Source organism: Tympanuchus pallidicinctus, unplaced genomic scaffold, assembly GCF_026119805.1.
Source record: "Tympanuchus pallidicinctus isolate F22 unplaced genomic scaffold, pur_lepc_1.0 scaffold14, whole genome shotgun sequence".
NCBI lineage: Eukaryota > Metazoa > Chordata > Aves > Galliformes > Phasianidae > Tympanuchus > Tympanuchus pallidicinctus.
The window spans coordinates 2849326-2873916 of record NW_026294659.1 but is presented as its reverse complement, the minus strand read 5'-3'; the positions used below and the strand labels follow the sequence as shown (position 1 = coordinate 2873916).

At 38.2% G+C, this 24591-nt stretch overlaps 1 protein-coding gene across 6 annotated transcripts in view; it reads right to left on the bottom strand.

The window, feature by feature from the left end:
• Positions 1 to 24591, bottom strand: part of CNKSR2 (connector enhancer of kinase suppressor of Ras 2) — a 204265-nt gene that overhangs the window by 164459 nt on the left and 15215 nt on the right. For all 6 annotated transcript variants that reach the window (XM_052673741.1, XM_052673742.1, XM_052673737.1 and 3 more), the window contains exon 2: positions 5737 to 5900. In XM_052673741.1, coding sequence (XP_052529701.1) covers positions 5737 to 5900 — 164 coding nt within the window. The remainder of the gene's footprint in view (positions 1 to 5736; positions 5901 to 24591) is intronic.

Here is a 24591-nt window from a genome sequence, read left to right as displayed (position 1 = left end):
ATGACATTATATACTGCAGCTATTAAATATATACTGATTAAAAGACAAATGGTTTCAAAGAATACAAATATGTGTCCTAAGTGTTTGCAGTCAGGAAAAAAAAAAAAAAAAAAAAAAAAGTCAGGTGCATGAGAACCCAGGAAATTTTAATAATAACTATCATCGTATTTCCAGAAAAAAAAAAAGAAAAAAGAAAAAAGAAAAAAAGCAGTTCTTTTTCCACAGCACAATCAAGTAACACATCAAAAAGCCAAGCCCTAGTTATGCTTTGTAGCACTAATAGAGCAATTATGTAACTATGCTCCTTACTCTTATTCAATCAGCAGATTCTGCAAGACCAAGTGTCCATTATGTTTTCTTTGTATTCCAACTTTCTCATGTAATTTTGTCCTTAGTCAGCCAGGTCCTCTTACTTCTCTAGAATTCAAAATAACACTTACGTATTCAGTTACATGCAGTTCCAAATTCTTAAACAGCTAAGGAAATAAGATCAGTCTTTTTCAACAGGCCTGCTTTTAACCAAGGCATCTATTTTGCACTTGCCTAAAATTCAGAATAACCCAAACACAGATCAGAGGAAGGACATTCATTCCTTGCATATGGACATATTTACTGCCTTTGGCATGCCACAGGGTTTACTGCAGTTCTGCACAAAAGATTTACTAACAGCTACAAATATCAGCTATCAGACAGCCTTTAACTCATTAGTTTTATTGATCTGGTTATGGACCTTTGATTGAGAATTTCCTTCTTCATAGTACGTTATTTCAGGCTGAAGACAAGGCAGCAGCGGATAGATAAGTAGAACTTTAACTTGCAAAGGGCAAGAGAAAAAAAAGGGCAATTCTTCTGCCGTGAGCATGCAGAATATTAACAATAAATCCTAACTACAGTATAAACAAGCTTCTATTCTGGAATGAAGCATTCCTCATTTAGCACTACAGGGTTTAAGTCTAATACTCACTATTACTGACAAAGTAGCTCTAAGATTTGGCTAGTGATAAGGGCAAAGGAAAGGATTTTTGTGTGAGAAATGGCAAGAAGATGATATTAAGATAAAGGACATAATTCTTACAAAAAAACTGAATCACTCAGGGGGTGAAGTAGATCTATTTTTCACATTCATTTGCACTTAAACGTTTTGTATTAGTGGTAAATGACAAGTCTCTGCCAAGTAACATTGCTGTTTCATCCGCTGCAATCTCTCCTATTTACAGACTGAAATATCCAGTGTGTAATGACTTCCTGTGAAGTCACAACCGATTTCAGTAACCAGTATGAAATGAGAACTAAAACCAATATCCTGTATAAAGCAAAACCATTTTGTTTTCCTTTTAAGTAAGAATATCTTACTTAATACATAAATTCAGGCTTTCTGAAAAATATTTTTGCAAACTCACAGGACTTTACTAATTTCTTTTGTTTAAAGAAAATTTTAAATAGTTCAGAAGTCATTTGTGAAGTTCTCTAAGCAGACTTTTCTTCACATCATATTTTTAAATATGGCCTCATTTTTAAAAATGAAAATTTTTATAATCAAATGAAACTATTTGCATCTTCTTCATCAACCAAAATCACAGGAAACATAGCATAACAGCTAATTCATTGCAATTTATCCTGAATCTTCACATTTGGTATGGAGTTTATTAGTTTACAAATTTCTGAGATGTCAAATATTTTTTTGAGATTTTGTCATGTGAATAAACATGCACATCCACATCAAACAGGAATCTAATGGTGTCACCAGTATGGTCTGGATTTCCTGTCTAACTGAACAAAAAGGGAGGGAGAAGAGACGTGTCTTGCTAGAAATAGAGTAACCTTGCAGGAGCAGCTCCATCATGATATTTTCTCAACGTCTGACCCAAAAACCACATAACATCTTCCTACCAATGAAATACCACCACAGACCTTCTTTCTTTTAAGCACAGAGCACGTTTCATTCAAGTTGCCCTTTCTGACATAAACTTTCTATTAAATTAAAAAAAAAAAAAAGAAGGCGGGGGAAGCAAGATAATCTATAGAAGAGTGCAAACATACAAAACACATTAATTACATGGGACACATTCAGCTGAGAAGGCATGCAATATTATTAGCAAGTGTGATCTGTAACAGCAGTAGCAGCTGAGCCATGTCTTTCTCTCCTCTGTAGTATCACAGGAAAAGAAAACCTGTGTATCTCACCCCCAGGATATTTGCTCTCGTCAACAGCACAGTATGGCAATTGTCAGCCAAGAGAGACTCAAGTGAGATGGTGACATAGTCCAGCATTTGTTCTCTTATCAGCTAACAAACACTGGAGGATCCCTTTGTTGCAAATGCTCATGACAGGATGGGAATACTGAGAGAAACCACAGCTACCTACCAACTTCTGTCAAAAAAGAACATTCTTCAAAGAACACTACCAAAAGTAATCACACATAATGAGCAACAGGACAAGAGGGAATGGCTTCAAGTTGTGCCAGGGAAGGTTCAAGTTGGATATTAGGAAAAGCTTCTATGAAAGAGTGGTCAGGCACTGGAATGGGCTGCCCAGGGAGGTGGTGGAGTCATCATCCCTGGAGGTGTTCAAAAAAAACATTTAGATGTAGTATTAAGGGACACAGTTTAAAAGGGAAATATTGGTGGTAGATGGGCAGTTGAGCTAGATGATCTTGAAGGTCTTTTCCAAACTTGGTACTTCTATGATTTTATGATAAGTGGCTCCCAATTATTACTGTGGCCAGCAGTTTGTCTTTTTAGTACTATTCCACAGCCTGTCTGAGGCAAGTAGGACCCAGGCCCACACCAAACATACTTGACCAGATCCTTCATTTTCCTCCAGAAAGAAAACATTGCCCCACAAACTGCAGACATGCAACACAAGCAGCCAGTTTGCCATTTGCCACAACCACAGCTATAGAGCAGAAATTGTCAGAGGAAATCTTCTCCATAAAACTCCTTGGAGAGGGACAGGAAGGATGCATCTCCTAAGCACATCAGCTGACACAGAAGCTTCCCTCACCAATGGTGTCTCTGTCTTAAAAACCTCTTCCCATAGAGTGGGAGCAGGAATGGTAGGAGGTGTGGTTCTGTCCTCCTCAATTGTTCTTAGTTGGGGGGAGAAAAAAAAAAAAAAAAAAGCCTCTTTAGATGTTCACCAACTCAGAGAGAATGGAGGGGAGAATCAAAAGCAATCTGTTGGACACGATTAGTTCAGAATCAGAGATTATGCTCGCAAGGCAAAATTAATATTACTGTTTCTATCCCATCGTACTATTGATCATTTCCAACATCGAATTAGGTCTTAATTCACTTGGATCGAATCTTTGCCTCATGGCAAATTCTATTGTGAATCCTCTGTTAAACTCCAGTGTAACAGGAGAAACAGTCAGGTAACTTGCATTTCAAAAACCCAGCACAGTGACCACCTGCACAAGCAGTTGTCCTGTGCTGAAGATTTATAGGTTTAGCATTCTCATAAACATACAGTCCACATTAGAAGCTAATTCAGAAGAACAGGCAAGCACTAACCAGGACAGATACTTATTGATGCAATAAAAAAAAAAAAAAAAAGAAAGCCTGCAAGTATAAGACCAGAATAGCCAAAAGGATTGTCTCTGAATTAAATTTCCTAAGAGGTTTATCCGATTGGTGAACAATAAATTTAAATTAAGTCCACTAAAATCAATATAACAATCACATTTTCTGTCCCTGAGGAGCCATCAGCAGCCAATTGTGAGACTGCAAAAGCCTCCACTTAAATTAGAAGTTGAAATCTGAATGCTTGCTATTGTGTTTCAGTGATAAAGTTTTTTTTAAAAACCAACTCAGAAAAGCAGACAACACTATACGCCATATGGACCGAGAAGGTAGAGACTTTTTGCATGAATTTAAGATGCATTGCAAGCTTTCATTAAAAATTCCTTATTTTATGTACAATTTAGTTCTACATACTACTGTCTCATAAAAGGGAACTACAAATACAAGATGTGTCTGTTTGTCTAATGATAACATCTGTAATTATATATCCAGGGGGAAAAGGAAATTTCAGCTAATAAACAAGGTTCATTCTGTGAAAATAGGTTACATTTGAAAGAATCACGATCTGTCTCCCTTGGAAAGAACTGTCCTCAGTGTTCACCCTACCTTAGATTTTGTCTCAGTTAATTACAGTATTTCCTTTCTTGTTTCTCTTTGCACGGTCTGTACTTTGTGACTGTCTTCTTGTATGTCCATAGCAATTTTTATTTATTTATTATTTATTTATTTGGATTACAACTTTCCATCACTTAAAAATGGTGGAGTTAACATCACACGGAGCCACTCCACAACATAATGCCCTAGAGAAGAAAATCCAAAGCCTGTACAATCTTTGTCAATCCTAAAGATCCAATAGTATCATATTCAGAAAAGCTGCTGAGTACTGAGAATCCACAAGCCCTTTTAAGGAACCTTTCCATGTATCATCTTTGATTTCCTCTACAGAGATTCGGCTTCCTTAAAGCTGCTGCTGAAGCTTGGAAAAATCATCCACATTAGAAACTACAAAACTCCATTTTAGGCAGTCAAGTACATCTTAACAGAGCTGTTCACAATTCTTTCTACAGCAACGAATGCAGACAGTGTGCCCAATCTTTACAATCATGCAGAAGTTCATAAGAACAGTGAAGTTAGCACTACACCTCTCACTGAGGGGATAATCAAAGTTTTGCATGATGTTACCTTACAGAAAAGAGCATTATCAAAATCCCTCTGCATTGAGGATTTATGTATTATTTACTTTTTTTTTTTTTCCACTCCAGTATCTCATCCTTTCTACTGTGAAATACAAGCAGCTAAATAATCATCTAAAAAATAATTTACTATACAGTGAGGGAGTGCATAAAAGATCAGTGAAAAATGACATGGTTATATGACATGGTTAAATAACATGGTTAATGGTTGGGCCACGAAGATGGTGAAGGGCCTGGAGCATCTCTCCTATGAAGAAAGGCTGAGTGAACTGGGTCTGTTCAGCCTTGAGAAAGGAAGACAGAGGGGACCTGATCCAGGTCTATAAATATCTGAGGTGTGGGGGGCAGAATGGCGAGGCCGGTCTCTTTTCAGTGGTGAGTGGAGACAGGACAAGGGGAAACGGCCGGAAACTGCAGCATAGGAAGTTCTGCACAAATGTGCGGAGGAACTTCTTTACAGTGAGGTGACGGAGCACTGGAACAGGCTGCCCAGGGAGGTGGTGGAGTCTCCTTCTCTGGAGATGTTCAAGACCTGCCTGGATGCCTACCTGTGCGACCTGCTGTAGGGAACCTGCTTTGGCAGGGGGGTTGGACTCGATGATCTCTGGAGGTCCCTTCCAACCCCTACAATTCTGTGATTCCGCGATTAATATCATGAGGTTTTTTTGTTTGTTGGTTGGTTGGTTTTTAAAGGGCAACTGGCACTCAATTATTACATTCTGATTTCTCTCATTCTAACTATTTTACATTCCAAACATAGCACTGTCTAGTCTCATTGTGATTTTAGGTAGGCTTTTTTCCTACAAACAAAGATATGGAAGTCTTAAACCTCTGATGCAAATTTAACAAGCACTGTCCTAGCAGTAGATGTTGTTATCTTGACTCTGGTTTAAAATGTTAAACCGTTCATACATTGAAAAGCACCTGTTTAAATGTTTTTTAGGACTAGAAATTCGAATACACAAACTGCAAATATGCAAAACACCATTCATTTCCTCCCCTTTTGCCCCAAGAAATTTACCAGTGCACAGAGCAAGTCTACTGCTTCCAAGATAAGTTCCTGATGGCCAATTCGTGTGACTCCAAGATCTTCCAGTTCTTGATGAGTAATACGTAGTAGCTGGTCGCCACTAATCTTCTCTCTCTCAAAATTCTTAATATATTGCTGCAAGCAATCATCAAGACCTGCAGAAACAGGATGGAAGAAGTAAAGAGAAAAGTTAACAATATTCTATACTGCCATAGGAAGTAATGAATAAATAAATACATACAGAGAATATTTGTCCTATCTTTGAAGATAAATATGTAAACATAATATATATTACAATTGTGATAATTTATAAATTATAAGTTTTGGAGAGCTATGACAGCCATACCTTTTCCACCTCTGGATGATACCAACTACTCCTGAAACTCAGACATAGCCCTGAATTCTTACAGTATACTGTGTTAATGAACATGCATCTGACAGCCTCTAGTAACACACATACTAGAAATGCCTCTATTTCATCCAAGGGGGAAGAGAGGGAACAAGGGAAAGGAGGAAGACTTACTGCCTTCTGCGAGTGCTATATATACTATTATATTAGTTAACAGAATACTGTAAGAGTCTGGCAACAAGGGAAAGCATTTGTGCCAGAGACAAACTAAGAGGCAACGAGAGTGTGAATATATTTAATGCAATATATCAAGAACATTCATGTCTCTTATTCTCTCTCCCAGCACACCTCTGCCATGGCAGGTCACATGATGGAGAAGCACTACTGGAGATGCCATTTCCCAGAGACTTTCATGTCCACAGCCTTTTCATAGGACTCTTGACTACAGTACTCCATGAGCAAAACAGCAGAATCACGTAGCATCAGATATGCTCTGATAAGTTTGTTCATACTCTGCTGGTTTCCTTTTGTACAGGATCAGGTTCTGCCTTGGGACCACCACAATTCTAGCTGTTCACTTTTCGTGCCAGTCCAACAATGTTTTGCCAACTACATGTTTTTGCCTTGAGAAAAGAGCATTGCAGAGCATGAGGTAATGTCACAGATCTCTTCCCAACCAATCTGTGCCTCAGAGGATGAGCCCTGCCTAGGAAAGCTCTCCAGCACACGTATCTCCGTGCAAAGCGAATAAGAAAAACTTATATTTTTCAGGGGGTATGGAGGGGAGGGTCCATATAAACTTTAAATCAGACTGAATACCCCCTAATGGAGGAACAGGATTGCTACTGAGTAGTAGGAATTGGCAAAGTCTTGAACGAACTAATTTAGACACATCTTCAGAGATGCCACCTTTCTGATAGTTGCCTTCAAACAACAGGGAGCACATCTCTCTTTCCCTGATGATGAAAAGGCATCCGCTTGTTACGTTGTAAGGCAGTGAGTACATTTTTACTTGCTAATCAAAATGCCTGAAAACTCTGAAGATATATGGAAGAGCAAAGATCCGACTGCTGAGCAGGATTCTCAAGAGACCAAGCATATAGCATAAGGCTTCCATAGCATTCTTTTCTCTTTCACCTCCTTTAGGGTGCAGGCATACCTATAGAATCTCACACAAGGAACACACACAGGATACCATCATCCTGAAGTGTATGACAAAAGCCTTCTTGATTTATCCACATTTGTACCTGTTTTATTCAAAAGTATTTAGCGCAAGATTTCCATTTGAGAAATTAACTGCATAACTGCATTACAAGCACTGTCTCACATCCAGTGACGTTTATTTTTTGAAAGAAATTGAATATGCCTGACGATACATAAAATGCTTCATCTAAAATGTATTAAAATAGACTGTAGATGTGCTTTTGCTAAATGACTAAAAAAAAGCATTGGTAAATACTTCTGATATTTCTGTACTTAAGTCCCACACTGCTTACATAGATTGCTGAATGAGAATAATAGATCACTGAATGAGAATAATAAAATTAAAATGTTCAACGTCATCAGGTATCAAAAAAAAAGATATAGAATTCCCAACATAAGAATCTAGCAACACAAATCCATAATGATATGACAGATGCACTTAGTAAACACTTACTGCAAGTTAATTCTAAATAAAGCTAAAATTCTTCCTCCTGCTGCTATATGTGTATTTTTATCATTCAGTTGTAATACATACACAGATGCATATAGTTCGTGTAAGATAAGAAAAAATAAAAAATAAAAAATAAAAAACAAAAATATTACTGACAATTGCTTGACTCACCGATTTCGTAAAATACAGATCCAGGAAAGAACGAAAAAACCTAACTGTAGATTACATGACATTTTCAAAATAGCTTTCTACAGTTACTTCCCCTCACTTCCTAAACTGCATATCTTTTTTTACGAACTCATTTATTTCTGTCATTCTCTTAATCAAGGAACAGAAATTCTTTCTGCAAATAAAACTGCACACTGATAGGCGACACTAATAACACAAAAGGGAAGTCAGCACTCCTCATTGACACCTTTCAGCCCCCGAAGGCTTGGCAAACAGGCTTGTATGCCAGCAGCCAGCAAACTGCAAGGAACAGGCGTTCCTGGTTTACAAGGCCATTTAAGTTGGGACAGAACAAGATGTACAAGATCAACTGCCAGGGGTCCATAGAGACACCCTGGAAGCCAGCAGGGAAAGCATAGCTTTCTTTAGAGCATTCTGTCTTTTGCAGCACTGCATGATCCCAGCCTCAGTGTAGCAGAAATTGTTCTGTGATGACAGTAACTGAGGAACAGTCTCATATCCAACAGCCCCTTCTCCTTCCAAATAACCCTAGGATTCTCCAAGTATATGTAAAGGCACAGACATTGGATTAATGTAAAACTGTATCATGTTAGTTCTCTTCCTTTTAGACCTACTCTTTAAAGGAAATATTCTACTATGTAAGTGGTTGGGTTCGAGTTTTGACAGAGTCTTCAAGTCTCATGCTCCAGAAACATCACACACTTCCCAGAAGGCAAATTCCCCTATGCTGGATGCTTTCTCTCTGAGCTTACCAGCCAGGAGCTTGGCACTGCTGCTAAACCCCTCTTCATTCTCACTACACAGCCAGCTCAACAGGGGTCTAGATGTGATGGAAGATAACCTTGGAGTTATTTTCCAACCTTGGCAACTCCATGATTCTATGACAGAAAGCAAATACATTGCACATTTTTTTCAGCCAGAATACCACTGAGGTACTGTGTTTGCACATGTACTGTTCTCTGCATTAACAGAAAAAGGAGTAACACTCTTCACTGAGTTTAAAGCAAGCTATATCCTATGTGACTGAACAAATAATTAGCAACAACAAAAGAGAGGAGAGAGGAAAAAAAAGAAAAGCTTTCCAAAGGAAACTACTCAGAAATCAGTGCTTTAAACATATAAATAAATAAATAAAAATCTCTTTCAAGCAGAACGTACCATAGCTATATATTTTTCTTTCTATTCTGTCACTGATTTCTGCCTTTTGTGAGCCAAGCTGGAGTTCATCAAATCATTAAAGATTTTTAGTCGCTCACTGATGCGAAATTGGACAGATTTCTATGAAGTGAATTCCTGTTATTACAGTGGCACATTAGAAACTGATCGGGAAATGTTTAATTTCATTTTTCTACTCATAAGATTTTCTAGAAAAAGATTGCAAGATGCAGTGCTACTCTCTGGGGAAATCTTCTGTGTTTGCAGTCTTCTAACTAATACAATCGCACACTCCATGATCTTTCTGAGGTATTATATTATTTTCATGCATTATGGGGTTATCTTTTGAAGCAAGAAAAATCATCAACAACCATCTAGCTCAGAGCCAGAATGTTATGCACACATGTGGTAAATCAGAGGTATTTCATTGAAGGGTCATTTTCATCTCCCATTTACATCTCAGTTCTGATCCTACCACCTCCTCCTTTTCAAGAAGTTCAGTTTCCCTCCCTCCTCTCAGGGGATGCCTCTGTAAGAAGTGAGCTATCTGCTAGGTCCTTAACAGAATACATGGCAAGAACACAGACTATCTGAGACATGGATTACGTGTATGCAATACAGCGATAGTGCATCTCCACTATAGTTAAGGTATGAATTTGTTTCCTCTGAAAATTCAAACAGAAGTAAATTATTAATTTCATGTATCAATGTCTCTTTAAGAGACCAGTGAACCCCTAAATAAGTATTACAAAATATGACTAAAAAAATCCTTTTTCTACAATGAGATCTACTCCGAGATTTCTAATCAGTTGCTCAGCAGCTACAAGAGAAGATACAGCTCTAAATACAGTGACAACAAGGTAGAAAATTATTCCCCAAATTGGTGGCAAAGAAATTTTTTCTTTAGTTTTTTTTCCTTTAGGTTCTTCAGGAGAACTACAATGAAATTGACAGAGCTTGTGTACTTACTAATCTTTTTTCCACCTTGGGGTTAAGGAAGCATTATGAACATTACAGGTCTAACCTTCACACCTGAAACTGAAAGAGGAACTATATTTTTGTGCCTCCTTGGTAAATCAGAACAAGGATGTAAACTGATAATTTCCCTTGATATGTCCTTGTTCTCTAAACCCCACAGTTACTGAAGAGCGATAACATACACACAACACATGGAATAATTTTGCAGGGGAGAGGAAAATATTCCGCTTTCTTAAACAGAAGTGAACATTTGTAAATCAAACTAATCCAGCTTTCAGTCTAAAAGGGAAGACTATGCCCTACATGAACTACTAATTTAGTCTCATTATTAAAAAAAACCTTTCCTTCTGCCAAACAGCAAGATCAGCAAACAAGAAACCTCTCCGTACTTCACTCAGTTCAAGCAGAGGGTTGTTTCTGGACGGCCAGCAACCCAGAGCCGGCAGTTCCCATATGAGACACGCATTCAGACATCCGCTGTCAGGGAACTAGAACGTGAGGGAAGACATAAAAAAGGAAAGACTTCACCACAATCTCTTCATGGGAGATGAACATCTGGAGACTCTCCACATCCTCCAGCCATCATGAGCAAGACCAGCCTGCCATTCCCCACTTTAGAGGTAAAAAATTATACTCTTCTGTCCTTAGGGATGCTTTGGGATCTGCAGCACCTCCTGGGCATTGTATTTGACAAGCAGATGTCACAGTTCTCAGAGATATTTTAAGTGCAGTAGATAGCAAATGTCTACTTATGATAGGATGGCAGCAAAAATTAATGCCCAGTCCCATATGAACATTCCTAGATAAGATCTGGGAAGCCAAAGAGAGCATTTGCAAAGGTCCTGAGTTGAAATCCAATCTGGGTAAGAAGCACTGTCCAGAGTCAGTACTAGTTTCATAATTAAAAACCAAGTCCTGTTCTAGTAATTTACCACTGAAACATCTACTGTTCCTGTGACTACAAATACATCCTCATTTATCAATCATGAGCTTTTATGAGACCTGGAAAAATATTCATTATATGAGAGTGTTGGCAATAAACTGCAATATTTTTTTTTCATCAAAAAACTGCAGACACATTAAGACTGAGCAGATCATACCTGGCTCATCAATAGCTCCACTTTATGAAGTCTTGCACCAATTTTTAAAAAGGTTTTCTTGAGGAAAAGAAAACTAAATTAAAACATAGAGAAGGAAGAACTATGTATACAGACTAACTACAGACATGATTTAAAGGTATACAAGACCAAACAGGGTTCAGTATCTAATAGATGAGATTTTCAGTAAAACAAGTCCTAGCTGTTAGACTGAAGGCTTATTATGAAAGTTCAGCTTGTTAATTATGAAAATAATTCCCAGAGTTGTGTTTAGTTGTTGATAAATGTCATTATTCATATTTCTCTGAGCATTTTATTACCATTATGCCCATCTGTATACCAAACCCAAATCTCTACATAACACATATGAGTTTTGCTAAGTATTTGAAATCTTAAAACACAAACAATTCTGCAACATCCAATGTAGAGCTACATTTCTTTGAAATTCAAGAAATAGTACCCCTGATTATCAGTATTGTTCTCAGTGTAAGAGGTTATAATTATTGTTATATTTAGGACTCTTATTATTGGATTAAAACAACTACATTGTTCAACTCCAGCTGTGGCCTTTGCACACCAGAAATGCTGAAGTGCACTGAAAAGTTAGTGTGGCTGATAACAGCAGCGGAAATCTCTTTGCTAGTCGTTGCCAAACAACCCACAGCATCATTAAAAATCAGGAATCCCTCAAACGAAGCTAATCAAAGGAAAGCATGCACTGCTCCTGATAAACACTACTATATCCAGCCGCAGGGGCACAGGGCAGGCACAATGGGGATGGTAGAACGCATGCATTCATCCTCATAATTGAATGTGTAAAATGACAGCTTTTAAATTCAGACTCAGAAGTTCAGCACAGTTCAGGAGACATCAAGGGATAAACTACAAACATCTGAACAATAAGGACTTTTTCCTTTTTCCTTTTTTTTTTTTTCCTTTTTTTTTTTTTTTTTTTTTTTTTAATTTTTATGAAGGAATCCCTCTTGTATTCAGAACTAAGAAAAGACTGAGAACGATAAAGTTGTTTCTTTTAATACTGTGCAGTACCAAAACCATAACTTCTCCAACAAGTTACCCAATTATTATCAATATTACATAACTAGAAACGCTGAATCAAATTCCACCAAAAAATTTCAAAGCGAGAATCCCCTTATCATCTCAAGTTCTATCGTACACTAATGTATGCCCCATTGATCTCTAAAACAGCTTAGAGGACATGAAATATACCAATAAAACTCTTACAAAAAGCAAGAGAAGAATGCAAGTGACATTGTCACTCTGAATGCTAGGACGAATATATTTTTATGATACAGAATAATGCAGCCAGTCTGGTCATATTCAGGATTCCATGATGACAGACTTTACACAAAGTAATATACAAGGAGATCCAGTTCTCCACAAGATTCAAACATGCTAGCCAATAAAGGCATATGCCTGCTGAATAGCTTGACTTCTATTCTGTTTCACTTTGCACTCTCCTTCCCTTTCTTCATGTGTAGTTCAGATTGCAGATCACCTCAAAAAGAAAAGCCTTTGGGATCCAATCAATCCTTAACTTCTTCCCTCAAGGTACCACATTTCTTTACCAATTACCAGAAGCAAACTAGAACACGTTGCAACTGTCTCAACATACAGGCTGTTTTCAATTTGCATTACAAAATTGCGTTTCTAAGTACCATTCACTAAAACCTATTACATCTATTTGTGTTTCATCAGAAATTTGTTTTACTTTCAAATGTTCCCATTTTCCACATGGCTCATTGTACATCTGCCTGCATCTCTACCCCTTTAGGGATTTCATGTTTTCTAAGCGCCTGCTACCATGCATCAGAGGAACTGCTACCATACATCTATATGGAAAGATTTCATTGCTAATTCGTTTTGCCTAAAATATAAAGCAATTTATGAGAGTACAGATTTTTTCCACATGTTCTTCTCACCTATAAGCCTTCTAGAGGCTTATTTGTACTGGTATATTTGCACTGGTGCAAAAAAAAGCTTACAAAGAGAGCAACTGTCCATCCAACACCAGCATATGTCTTTAAGACTCCTCTAGCATGCCTCCCAAGGATGTAGTAAGCACTAACAATGTTCAAACATGCCGCAGGCAGCACGGCCTGAATCAAGCCCAGCACCAGCGGGACAATGCCAGAGCAAAGGAAAGCAAGCAAGGGCCCAATTTGCTTTGTGCAAGCCCACTATCTGCACTCAACTCTATGCCCACTGACACACAACACCTGCCCAATGCAAAGTCCTGCACCTTGCAACAGTGATAAAGCAAGAGATGACTGCAAGCATTGAAATGCAACCACTATATTCCCAGAGGCTTTGTCTAAGTAAGTGTGCTGTTGGCTACTCCAATAGCTAGAAGGAACAAGGAGGCTGAAATCCCCTCTGGACTTGAGATAGAGAAGTCCAATTTTCTGTAGCTTTCCATCATCTTCCATGATTATTTGCAGCTGTACTTTATAGGATCACATATGACTAAAGGAAGTGCGAAGCTGTCAAGTGTCTCAGCTTACAGCAGGCAGGCAAGAAAGTTTCCCCAAACTCTTGAGTGAACTCCCGCTCACTCTCCTGTATCGCAACGCCCATGCAATTCCCAGGCTCAAAGCTCTCTTGAACAGAAGTTTGCACAATCCGGCACAGTCTGAGATTTGGGATGCCTTTAGAGCTGTGGGCAGAAAAAAAGCTGTACATCCCCCTCCACATGACAAAGAAACATCTGTAACTTAAAATTGCTGGTCAAATAGTGTGATGTGTAGGAGGCACTTCAGGAAGAAAGGGAAAGCTATACTACTAATAATCATTACTTTCTTACAGCAGTACTTCAGATGCCTCAGCAACCATCCTACAGCTCCGCAAAACATAAATGAATCATATATTAAACGGAAAAAACAAGTATAATGTGTAAGACAGTCAAAAGATGTTTATGTAAGCCAAGCATACCCCTGACATTAACCAAGTAAATAACTAAGTACTGGTTGTTCTTTCAAATGCCTTCACATGTTTGCGTTTTCACAGAGCACTCTGGGGCAGCCACATTAAACACATTGTTGTTGTCACAAGAAGGGCCCTCCTCTTCTCCCTCCCTCACATGGGCTAATATATGCTATTACGCAAAATAGTCAAATAAGCTCTGCCATAGCCTTTATTAAAGTTCTTCTCCATGAAAGCCAGCTTTGCTGCCAATAATTTGTTAAGCTAAAATACAACTTTTTTGGAGCAAGCCGGAACATCATGTTCCTGAAGAAACAACACCACAGTTGTCAAGGATATAGTCTACTTCAGCATTATACACTGCTTCACACTATGGCAGAAATCAGCTAATAGTTCAGATAAGCCTTCAAGACTTACGTGGTGATACCATCACACACAGTCTATGGATTCCATGAGTCCCAGAAGTTTAGTTAAAGCAAAGCAATTCATTTCAAAACATGAGCAATTCTTAGGTCAGGCTGCAATGACACTCAGCCTCTCTCCAGAGTAGTAGCAGACAAGACAGTAGACTGGGAATGTCTACATGATGACTTCCACCTATGCTCCAAGTTGCTCTTCCTTCTCCCACATGCAGTCTTCCTTATACCACCTACAAGACCATCAAGCATACACAGGTTCTGTCCACTTTCTTCCAGGACTTATTCAGGATTGAGACAGAACCCTAAGGAGGTTACCCACTGCTGGACAGAACATGTACAGATAACTTTACAAACAGCCCTACAATTTTATTACTGCTATGCACAGATCCCATCTATGTTAAGAAGTCAAAAACATTACAGCTTCTTTTCTAAGACAACCTGTTACAAACTCTATTCAAAGTAAAAAGCTTAAGTAAAGTAGATGCAAGTTCAAAAGCATGTTCTTCTCAACTCTCTTTCTCTCATTAAAAGAGAGTAATATACATCATAATGTAAAATTTATAATACAAAATGAAAACATGTAAATTGAGAGTGCTTCCTACATGACTGATTGATGGGAAAATACATTCGTTAGTTTCCTATTTTCTTTGGCAATACATTGTCCAAAATAACGTCCTCAGCTATGCATAACTTGTAATTACATAAAAAAATTTTAAAAAATCTGTTTAAGTGACATCTTATAATTTCACTAGCTTCTCATTTTGCATAATCATTTGCTCATATAATTTATCCATATGAGCAAAAAGCAGTAAGCAGGAATTAAGGCCTTCAAAGACTGAATTAATCTACAGCGACATGTTACTGTCTCTTAAGACTCATCAATGTTATATCCCCAGGAAAAAGAGATGAGCACACACGTAGAAAGTAATGTGTGCATACATCACACAAAATTAATATATTTTTTTTTTCCCCAACTACTAACTGCATAGTTCTAAATTAATGACATGAAACCTCTGTTCCTTAAGCTCTTCACAAAGACAGGATGAGGTATTTATTTCATCAAACATTAGTGTTACACACTACATACATTAGTGCAAAATGTTGCAGTTTGATGCTACTAATATTTTCTAATGCACCTGTGCACACCCATTTACTTAACCAATGCAGAGATTAAGATAAAGAAAACCTGAAATTCCTACATTTTGCTGTTTTGGGGGAGGAATATTTAGAAACATCAATGCAGAGGGGGATGCACACCACTCTCAGCCTTCCAGGTAATTAATGTAGAAAGAGGCCAGAGACATCACAGAAAACTAGTCATCAGCAACAGCTCTCGGATCTTTACTAGTAGGCAGCACAGGACAAAGTGATGCTCTCATGCATTTTCTTAGGCATGCTTACAAACACCTTGGCACCAAATCATATAGAAGGCATGGTAAACTAAACCGGGCAGGTTTAGAGAAGCAGCAGTTTCACATGAGCTGATATATCAAGACCTTATATGAGATAAAAGGAAAAAAAACCAAAAACATACAGTATTTAACACTCTGACTTTGATTTTCCTTTGAGTGATCATCATCCTTTATTCTGCGATATCCCTGAATGGTAGAACTAACTAATTGTATCAGTCAACATGTGATAAAGTGTCCCAGTTATGCATATTTCTACCTATTTCCTCAAGATATCACCAGGAGGTAAACATTGTTTGTATACTTCCTGTGCTAGCTATATATGTCCAACCATAGTATGCATCTTGGGCTTGTTGTGCTTTTCCTGCCCAACTAAGCACTGTTTACTTTATATTATAAAGTGCTAGAAAGAGTACACAGTGCAAAACTACTAAGTATTCTTTTAATATCCGATCTAAACCTGTATAAAAGCTAGGGGAAAAAAAAAGCCAAAAAAACACACCACAACAACAACCATATGTCCTATATATGTCCCATATATATGTCCTATATACTTTTTTTTTTAAAAGCATGCCTGCAACACAGGTTAGATGCCACTTCAAGTAGTCATAAAAGCTGAATAAATGAATAGCTTGTTGATCATAGTAATTCTGTTTAACTTTGCATGCCTTCCTCTTTGTGTGAAGGAAACAACTGTCCTTGTTACCAACCACAGAATTCTTTAGTCTCATTTAAAAAAAAAATCTTTCTGAACTTCAGTAAGACTTAAAGGGTGATGTTTTTGAGAAGAGAACTTACTTCATTTAAGCTTATTTATTTCCAAGCACCTGTTCTAAGATATAAAACGCACCACTTGATGATCATTTCCAAATGCCAACAGGTCTGTTAGACATATATGTATCAACTATGTTCTAATCTTGCACTGCATTACATGCATCCCTGTGCTCACACAAAGCAATGATAGATGGGGTCTGGAAAATCTAATGTCTGTCAAGATACAGTGTCAATCCCTTTCTTGTGAGGGAATCTTCTCTGATGAAGTCCCTTTGGGAGCTGGTGCTCTGCATAATGGCCAGCTTCATGACTGTAAAAGGGAGAAAAGTGAAAAATGGAAAAGGCTTCTCAAACTTTTAATACTAATATTTCCACATTAATATCCTGCCAACTCATTGGTGTATCTATGAGCACGAAAACAACAGTATGATAATTTAGGACATTAAAATTTCTTAATCAATACTTATGGGGTGAAAGTTACAGACAGAAGAAGCTTCTCTAGGCTGGAGGAGTTTTGTAACACACTGCCCCAGCACCCTATCCTACAGCCAGATGACAGGACTCCTCCCTGAAGACCACTGCCTTCTACATAGCTGCCCCAAGCTCTATCACCTGAAACTGCAGCAATCCCATCTGCAGTCCATTCCAACAGGAGCAGAATCATTGTGGTTGTCACACAGCAGCAAGAATTTATAGCTGGCAACCCCTGAGCACCAGTGATGCAACCTTTAACAAACGAAAGCCTGTGTGGCTCAAGTACACAGTACTTCACTACTAAGTCTACAAGGCCAGTTTTCCACATAGGAAAGAAGGCAAAGCTACAGGTTGATAAGAAAATCTTGACAACAGGACAAGATTTTTGTCAGAAAACTAGCCACCATCTTTAGCAGATAGGAAGGGAAATCTTGTCAGGACTTCCAGTGGAAGAATCTATCCTACCACCAAGCTAGTCTATGTAAAGATCAGGCATATTTTGCCTCTATCAAAGCAACTTTTGTTTTTTCTTTTCCCAGCAATTAACAATAATTTTCCTCACTACACCTGTTAATTCACTAGCCCAACCCACTCCCCCTCTTCCTCATCTTCCCGTTATTCTCTTTGCAGTAATGGAAAAGCCAACAGTATGCTAGCAACCATTTTTCCACCCTCCTCCCTCTGTCAAGGTCAGTGTCTCCTGCAGCACACTGCTTTCAGATCTGGCAGGAGATGTTCAGCAGACTGACAAGACCCTTGAGGATTTAGCTACAGCATGTGAGCTGCTGTTAACAACAAGGAAGCCACCCAGAAGGTGTCCCTACATTCATCTTACTGCTGCTACTTGGAAAACCCATGACTAGCAGCAAAGCTTCCGAAGTCATTTGCCGAGTACCAGGGTGGCAATATTGTGGTGCACCAGTACTAGAAAGAAACTGATAATTCTCCTACATTAAAAAATAACAATAAAAAAAAAAAAAATCACACTGAAGAGCCTGCAGGGATACTCCCCCTGCATTAGAAGATGTGCATCTCCACCATTTGCAAAGAGATTTTATTACAACCTATTCACATTACAAGCCAACCCTTGGCAAATGAGCTGTGCTTTGAATTCCAAGTGTTCAATAGGAGATCTTGTTAATTAAATTCTTTTAACCTACGTTGTTCAGGTAGCGAGTAATTTGTTGACATGTGTCCCACGAAGTCTGAGCACTGCATTAACGTTGGGCCCATCTTCTCTGACACAACTTGACACTCCAGTCATATGTTAAACTCTGAAGCATCTGTTCCATAATAAACTGTTATACGCTTGCCAAGAACCTAAGCACTGCCTTTTGGATGAGTATTGCTAAGTTGCAAGCCATAATTTAATACTCATCTGACATTGATGGTGACCCAATGTTTAATGGAGCTTAATGCTCTTCTGATGCACTGATTAAATTATTGCTCAGTAGTCCAGTTTCATAATCTACAATTTGCAAGGAAGCAAGACAGATATACAGACACTGTCTCCTCTCACATCAGAGAAGCAGCTCACCGGCAGGAAAAGGTCCCCTCATTGAAGTTCTAGGTAAGTACACTATAGTGAATCATTCACCAATATACAGTTTCGTTTAGATGCTTGAAGCCAATTATATTATTGTGAAGAAAAAGAGGAAAAAAAAAAAAAAAAAAAAAAGCAAAACAAAGCAGGAATTATTCCCAAGTGCAAGGGGAAAATATGGGTAAAAGCCTTGACCCACTGTGTGCAATGACTTCATAACATCCTGAGCGCTGTCCAGGAAATTCAGTGCTCTGGCCAACAGGAGTTTCTATTCATTTTCCCCCGCTAGGTTGTTTAACAGTTTGGTCCCTGCTTTGACACAGCTGTGCAAACAATCTCTCAGGGTTTGGCCTGACATTATTGAACTTCATCCCAAAACGTCTCTTCCCGCCTTTTGCGCATAAGGTCAAGAAGGCTAATTTGGACACACAGGATTATAGGCGTTTACAGACAAGCTTAAATATGTAGACCCTAACATTTGTTAAATCATGCTAAGGAAAGAATTGAAAGAATGGTACCAATAAAACTAACAGGTTTCGATTTATATCTAAGACAGTTGGAAGCAGCAGTGCTTTCTAAGCCATCTCAAGAAGGTCTACATCCATCTTCAGGAAAAAAAAAAAAAAAGCATGCTGAATCCCCATATATTTAAAAACAAATATTAGCACTTAAAAGCAGTAAGAATGTTCTCATCCAAAGCAGTCTTGAACATTTACAGCTTTCTGAATGTACAGACGTTACAAACAACAACAAAAAAATTCTATCTTCTCAGAAAGCACAACTTTCATCTCCAACAAAACAGATGAGCAGCATCAGTGCAAAAGTACTTTTGCAGTACTACTCACTATTATATGATTTCACAGCTACTAGCAACCCAAAACATAGCAGCATCAATAAAGTAACTAAGGACTAACCACATTTCAAATGAATGTTAGAATGACTGCAATACTTAAATTATAGGAAGAAAAAAGTCAAAAAACAGAAAATCAGAGTAACATTTCCAAGGTATATGCAACTCAGTTGTTACAGTTCTCAAATTTGGACTTCATCACTGAGACCATACATGATTTTCATTTCAAGTTTGTGGACATCCTGACAGAAATCAAAGCAGTTCATTCTAGTGTTCTCTGTATCTGTGAGTTTGCATATCTTCTAGGTGACAAAGCTCTAATCCTACAGGAAAGCTGCAGTTACTCGTGTCCATTCACCTGTTAGGACTATTTTAATTAATATGATATTATGGAAACCTTAGATCTGAGTACATGTTTTACATTCTCTGTCAAAAGTTAACATAACTACTTTATAATACTGTAAGAATAAAAGAAGCGTCAGCATTTAGAGATATTACAAAAAAAGTTTTCTCCTTTAAACAAACAATGTTACCCAGTGCAACACGTATGAACACATCCCAAAATAATTCTGAGATTTATACATCCATAAGGCATATTCCTTTTTTTTTTCAATCCAGAAATGTTTTAATATTGGCAGAATAACTCAAATTCCATTTTTTTTGTAACCTTAATTTCATTATTTTCCCATGCTACACGTTCGGAAAAAAAGACACAACAAAATAGCACAACTGCCAATGTTTTGAACATGCAATAGCTGGTAATTAAATGTCAAGGAGTTAATCTCTGAACAGAGCTTCAAAATCCAACATGCTACCCACAGAAAGTAGCTCTCAAGCCCAAATCCTGCAGAGAATTCTCAACAGGCGAAGAAGCTCCCAGATGTCTCCCTACGAGGTGCTTGTAATATCTTAAGGCTTCTCAGACCTTCAGACACTTTGCCAAGGACAAACATATTTTTAGGATTCTGCAAGCTGTAAAGCATATCATTCTCCTGCCTTTTTTTTTTTTTTTTCCCCAATAATTTTTGTTTTGTCAAGCCCCAAAAATTCCTTTTAGTTCCAGCAATAACCAACATTTTTATTTTGCACCTTACTCTTCAATTTTGCCTTTTGCTGCCTATCACCACAGTTACACTTCAGCCAGGCCCACAGACATTGTTTTCTCCCTTGCTATACAGAAGAAACAGCAGAATATTTTCTTCTGCAAACCCACATCTCATCATTCAGCATTCTCTAAATGCTAATAAGAAAATTTACCCCATCAACATGCAGGGAAAGCATAACAAGGTAACGTTTTTCTTGGTAGAGTTTTCACAGTTACTTCTCAAAGAAAATGTCATCCTTCAGCATTTGTAGGAGGCAAAAGGCTGTTTTCATACATCTCAGTTTTTCCCAAGACATTTTAAAGCACAGTTCATCCCTGGGGCCCACTGTGCAGGCGTGTCTCAGCTCATCCCAACCTTATCACTGCAAGTGGGGGCAACAGCCTTCAATAAAGCACAACAGCAACCTTTTACTCATCCCCAATTCCCCCGTGCTAACCCACTGCCGTATCCCAGGCACCACTCTTCCCTAGCAAAGTGGATGCTAGGAGCACCTCACCATACTGCTTCCTGCTGGGAAAGACTTTGATGTGGCTAATCCCAGCATATATCCAGGAAGGAGCTGCAAGAAGGCAAGTCCCTTTTCTTCTTCCTTTCTCCCAAGGACTCTCCCAATTTCCTTTTCATCTAAGGCACCTCCTCTGACACAGACCTTTCTACGTGTTTGTTGTTAGCAATGCTAGCGGAAATCCCCACCGACTAAATTCATTGCAAAGACTTCTCCCATCATGGCTTGGAGCAGGTCTTTGAGATTTAGAGTAGCAAAGAGAAGGTTATATACCTACTAGTAAAGTTTTACTGATATTTTCCATTCAGAGTTCCACAAAATTGCCATTAAAATCTGTGTTTGCATTTGATCTTTTACATAATCTATGCTTTTAGAATATAGTGAAGCAAAAGTTTTTTTTTTTTATTAAATGCCCACTTTGTGCAGGGGAATAAATCTCTATTTAAGAAAAATGTCCTACAATTACAGCCCCCGATGGAATTAGCTGTTTTATTGTTATTTGGAACATTTTAAATATCCAGCTGTACCTCAGGATTTTGAGGAGTTCTGAGGCTGATAAATTTTCCTTATAATTGAGAGATCTTCTTTCAGTTATTCAGAAGCCTACTCCAAACGGCTTTTTAAACATCTAAGCAGCACTAGGGAAGAAAAAGCAATTCAGCGAATGTGTGGCCGTTACGGAACCAATACTGTGTCACACTTATCATATTAAATGAAATAAAAGACCTTAAGAAAGTGAGAAATCATTAATTTCAATTTGGTCTAAAATTATTCACCTTTGCAGCAAACACTAAAAATGCCTAAACATTTAGAGGCAATAAGAGAATCTTCCAAACTTCTGATTGACATTTAGGATTATTTCATTTCTATGTCAAGATTTTAAGTATTTAAAAATATTATTTCGTTGGAGATGAAAATGTAGGGTCAATAATCCAAACACTTAAAATGGAAGCAATCCGAGTAAAACATTTAAACAGCTTCTCTTTTTTTTACTTAATTACTATTATTGAAACAAGTTTTGCACTAGCGTCTACTGCTAATAAGAAACAACACGGTGATTAAACATTTCATGTTTTTAACAGCTAATCTTAAGTGCTAATGAGTGTTCAAAATGACAAAAAAGTTAGTTGTTGCAAAGTTTCTAGCTACACTATAAAGCAATTCACACACTTGGCTTTTTGGCTTTGTTGGAGTTGGAGCCAGAGCATTGCCAGGCTGTCCACTGAAGCCCCACGCGTACAGCTTTATTTGTCACACAACAGTCACGCAGGATCTCAAAGGTGCTTCAGCCTCTGCCTACACACAGGAAGTCCTCCTGACTGCCTTCTGCTCTGCACAGTCCACAGTTGTCAATATTGGCAGCTGGCAACCTAAGAAATCTTATTAAAAGCACAATATCAGCCCCCTCCACCTGGCCTCCTACAGATTAACTCACCTGAAAGAGGTTTCTTTGTTAATGGGAGAGTTTATCATACGATTGTTCTGAATTGTCGGCCTCTCACATGATGTGCCAGGTAATTTCACCCCTGGTGAGCACATGAATAACCCATTAATGCTTCAGGAATGCATGGGACTACTGTAAGCGATGCCTCAGCCCACAGAGCCAGAATTAACCTGCTGCACATCTGCTAACTGCCCACACATGGAAATGCACAACAACACTCCCTTAGCCCACAACGAGAGCCAGGAAAGAGCTTCTAGCAAAAGCATGGCAAATACCAGAAGCATTTTTCATAATATATTACTGCCACAAAACAAAGAAAGGGAAATGCTCCACAGAGTATTCAATACATTACATCACTTATCTATTCCTGTGTTAGACTAGATCAACTTCTTTTGCTGGCAGTCTTGACATTTCAGTATCTTTTTTTTTTGTAAACATAACCAAAAAGACTTAGTCTCAAACTGTATGATGATGGTATTTCAAATTTTCCTTGAGAATGTCATTAAATACTCCTGAAAGCAATACTTTAAAAGCCACAAATGAAATATATATATATATATATATACGTATATATAACTCACAAGAATTTCAATATTTACTATGCCTCTATTAGAAATTAGCATTCATCAAGACCCCTTTCGAATACATTTTAGCACAGATTCACCAAATTATCTATTAGCCTTATCTGTAGGGCACTTTTAAAAATCTTTACAGTCCCATTATGATCTGACTTGTAATTTGTAACCTACTGAGCAGTATGCATTGAAGCCCCATCTGACCTTATAATAAACAGAAAGCAAACCCAGCTCCAATCCACAGTAGCAGAATATATCAATGCTTTTGTCAAAATGCTTATTTTGTCAAAATGCTGATTCCAAATTAAGGGAGCTTCTGAAATGGATTTTGAGGATGCATTTGTTTATTTCTCTTCAGTATAAATTTGTTTTGTAGTGTCTTGCTTAGCACTGTAACAATGGTAAGTACTGTGCCAGATCAATACAGGCCTATGGTTTAGAGCAGACAGGAATTTTACACCAAAGGCCTTCCTATTGCTCAAAATCATTTAATCAAATAATCTTTTTAAAATAAAAGCTTGCAGTGCTCTTCTTTTTCTTTCTCAAGCATTTCCTCTCTCTTCCCATGTATGACAAGCTAGAGTACAAGAGTATATTTTGCAGAGCCCAAGACAACAGGTCCCCATCCAGCTCATTTCCTTCATCAAGCCTCTCCCAAAACATCACATTATGAATTACAAACACTCTCCCGTTCTACATTTGATCAGAAGAATAACAGTGAAGTAGGTGGCAAACTGTAATGACTTCAATCACTTGGCCAAAAGCTTGCACAATTTTCATTTTGCTACCAGATCCCTCTCTCCAAATCAAAGAATCATGGAATCATAGAACTATGGAATGGCCTGGGTTGAAAAGGACCTTAAAGAGCATCCAGTTTCAACCCCCCTGCTATGTGCAGGGTCGCCAACCACCAGACCAGGCTGCCCAGAGCCACATCCAGCCTGGCCTTGAATGCCTCCAGGGATGGGGCATCCACAACCTCCTTGGGCAATCTTTCCTGTGTTAAAAACTTCCTCCTAATATCTAATGTAAACTTGGGCTCTTATTAACTTCACCTCGCCTGTCATGCCACTAGCCCATGGTGTCAAGGGGACTCTCTATTTGGGGGTGAAGGTGTCAACTCAAGGTCTTCTTCAGCCCCTCCTTTTGGATAGGCAGGAGATATCAGACTGGGTAGTTGGTTTTCATTTTTAGAAGTGCTACATTCATAAAAAGAACCCAACTGGCTCAACTGCAATAAATGAAATAGGAAGCTAATTTGTGAGATTTTAAGGCAGTAAAAATGCCTTTTCTCCTCCTTTTCAGCACACTATGGAATCTACATCAACATGACTACCAAAGAACTTGTCAAGGGACTGCTTGACAGCTGGGACAAATGGTAATGG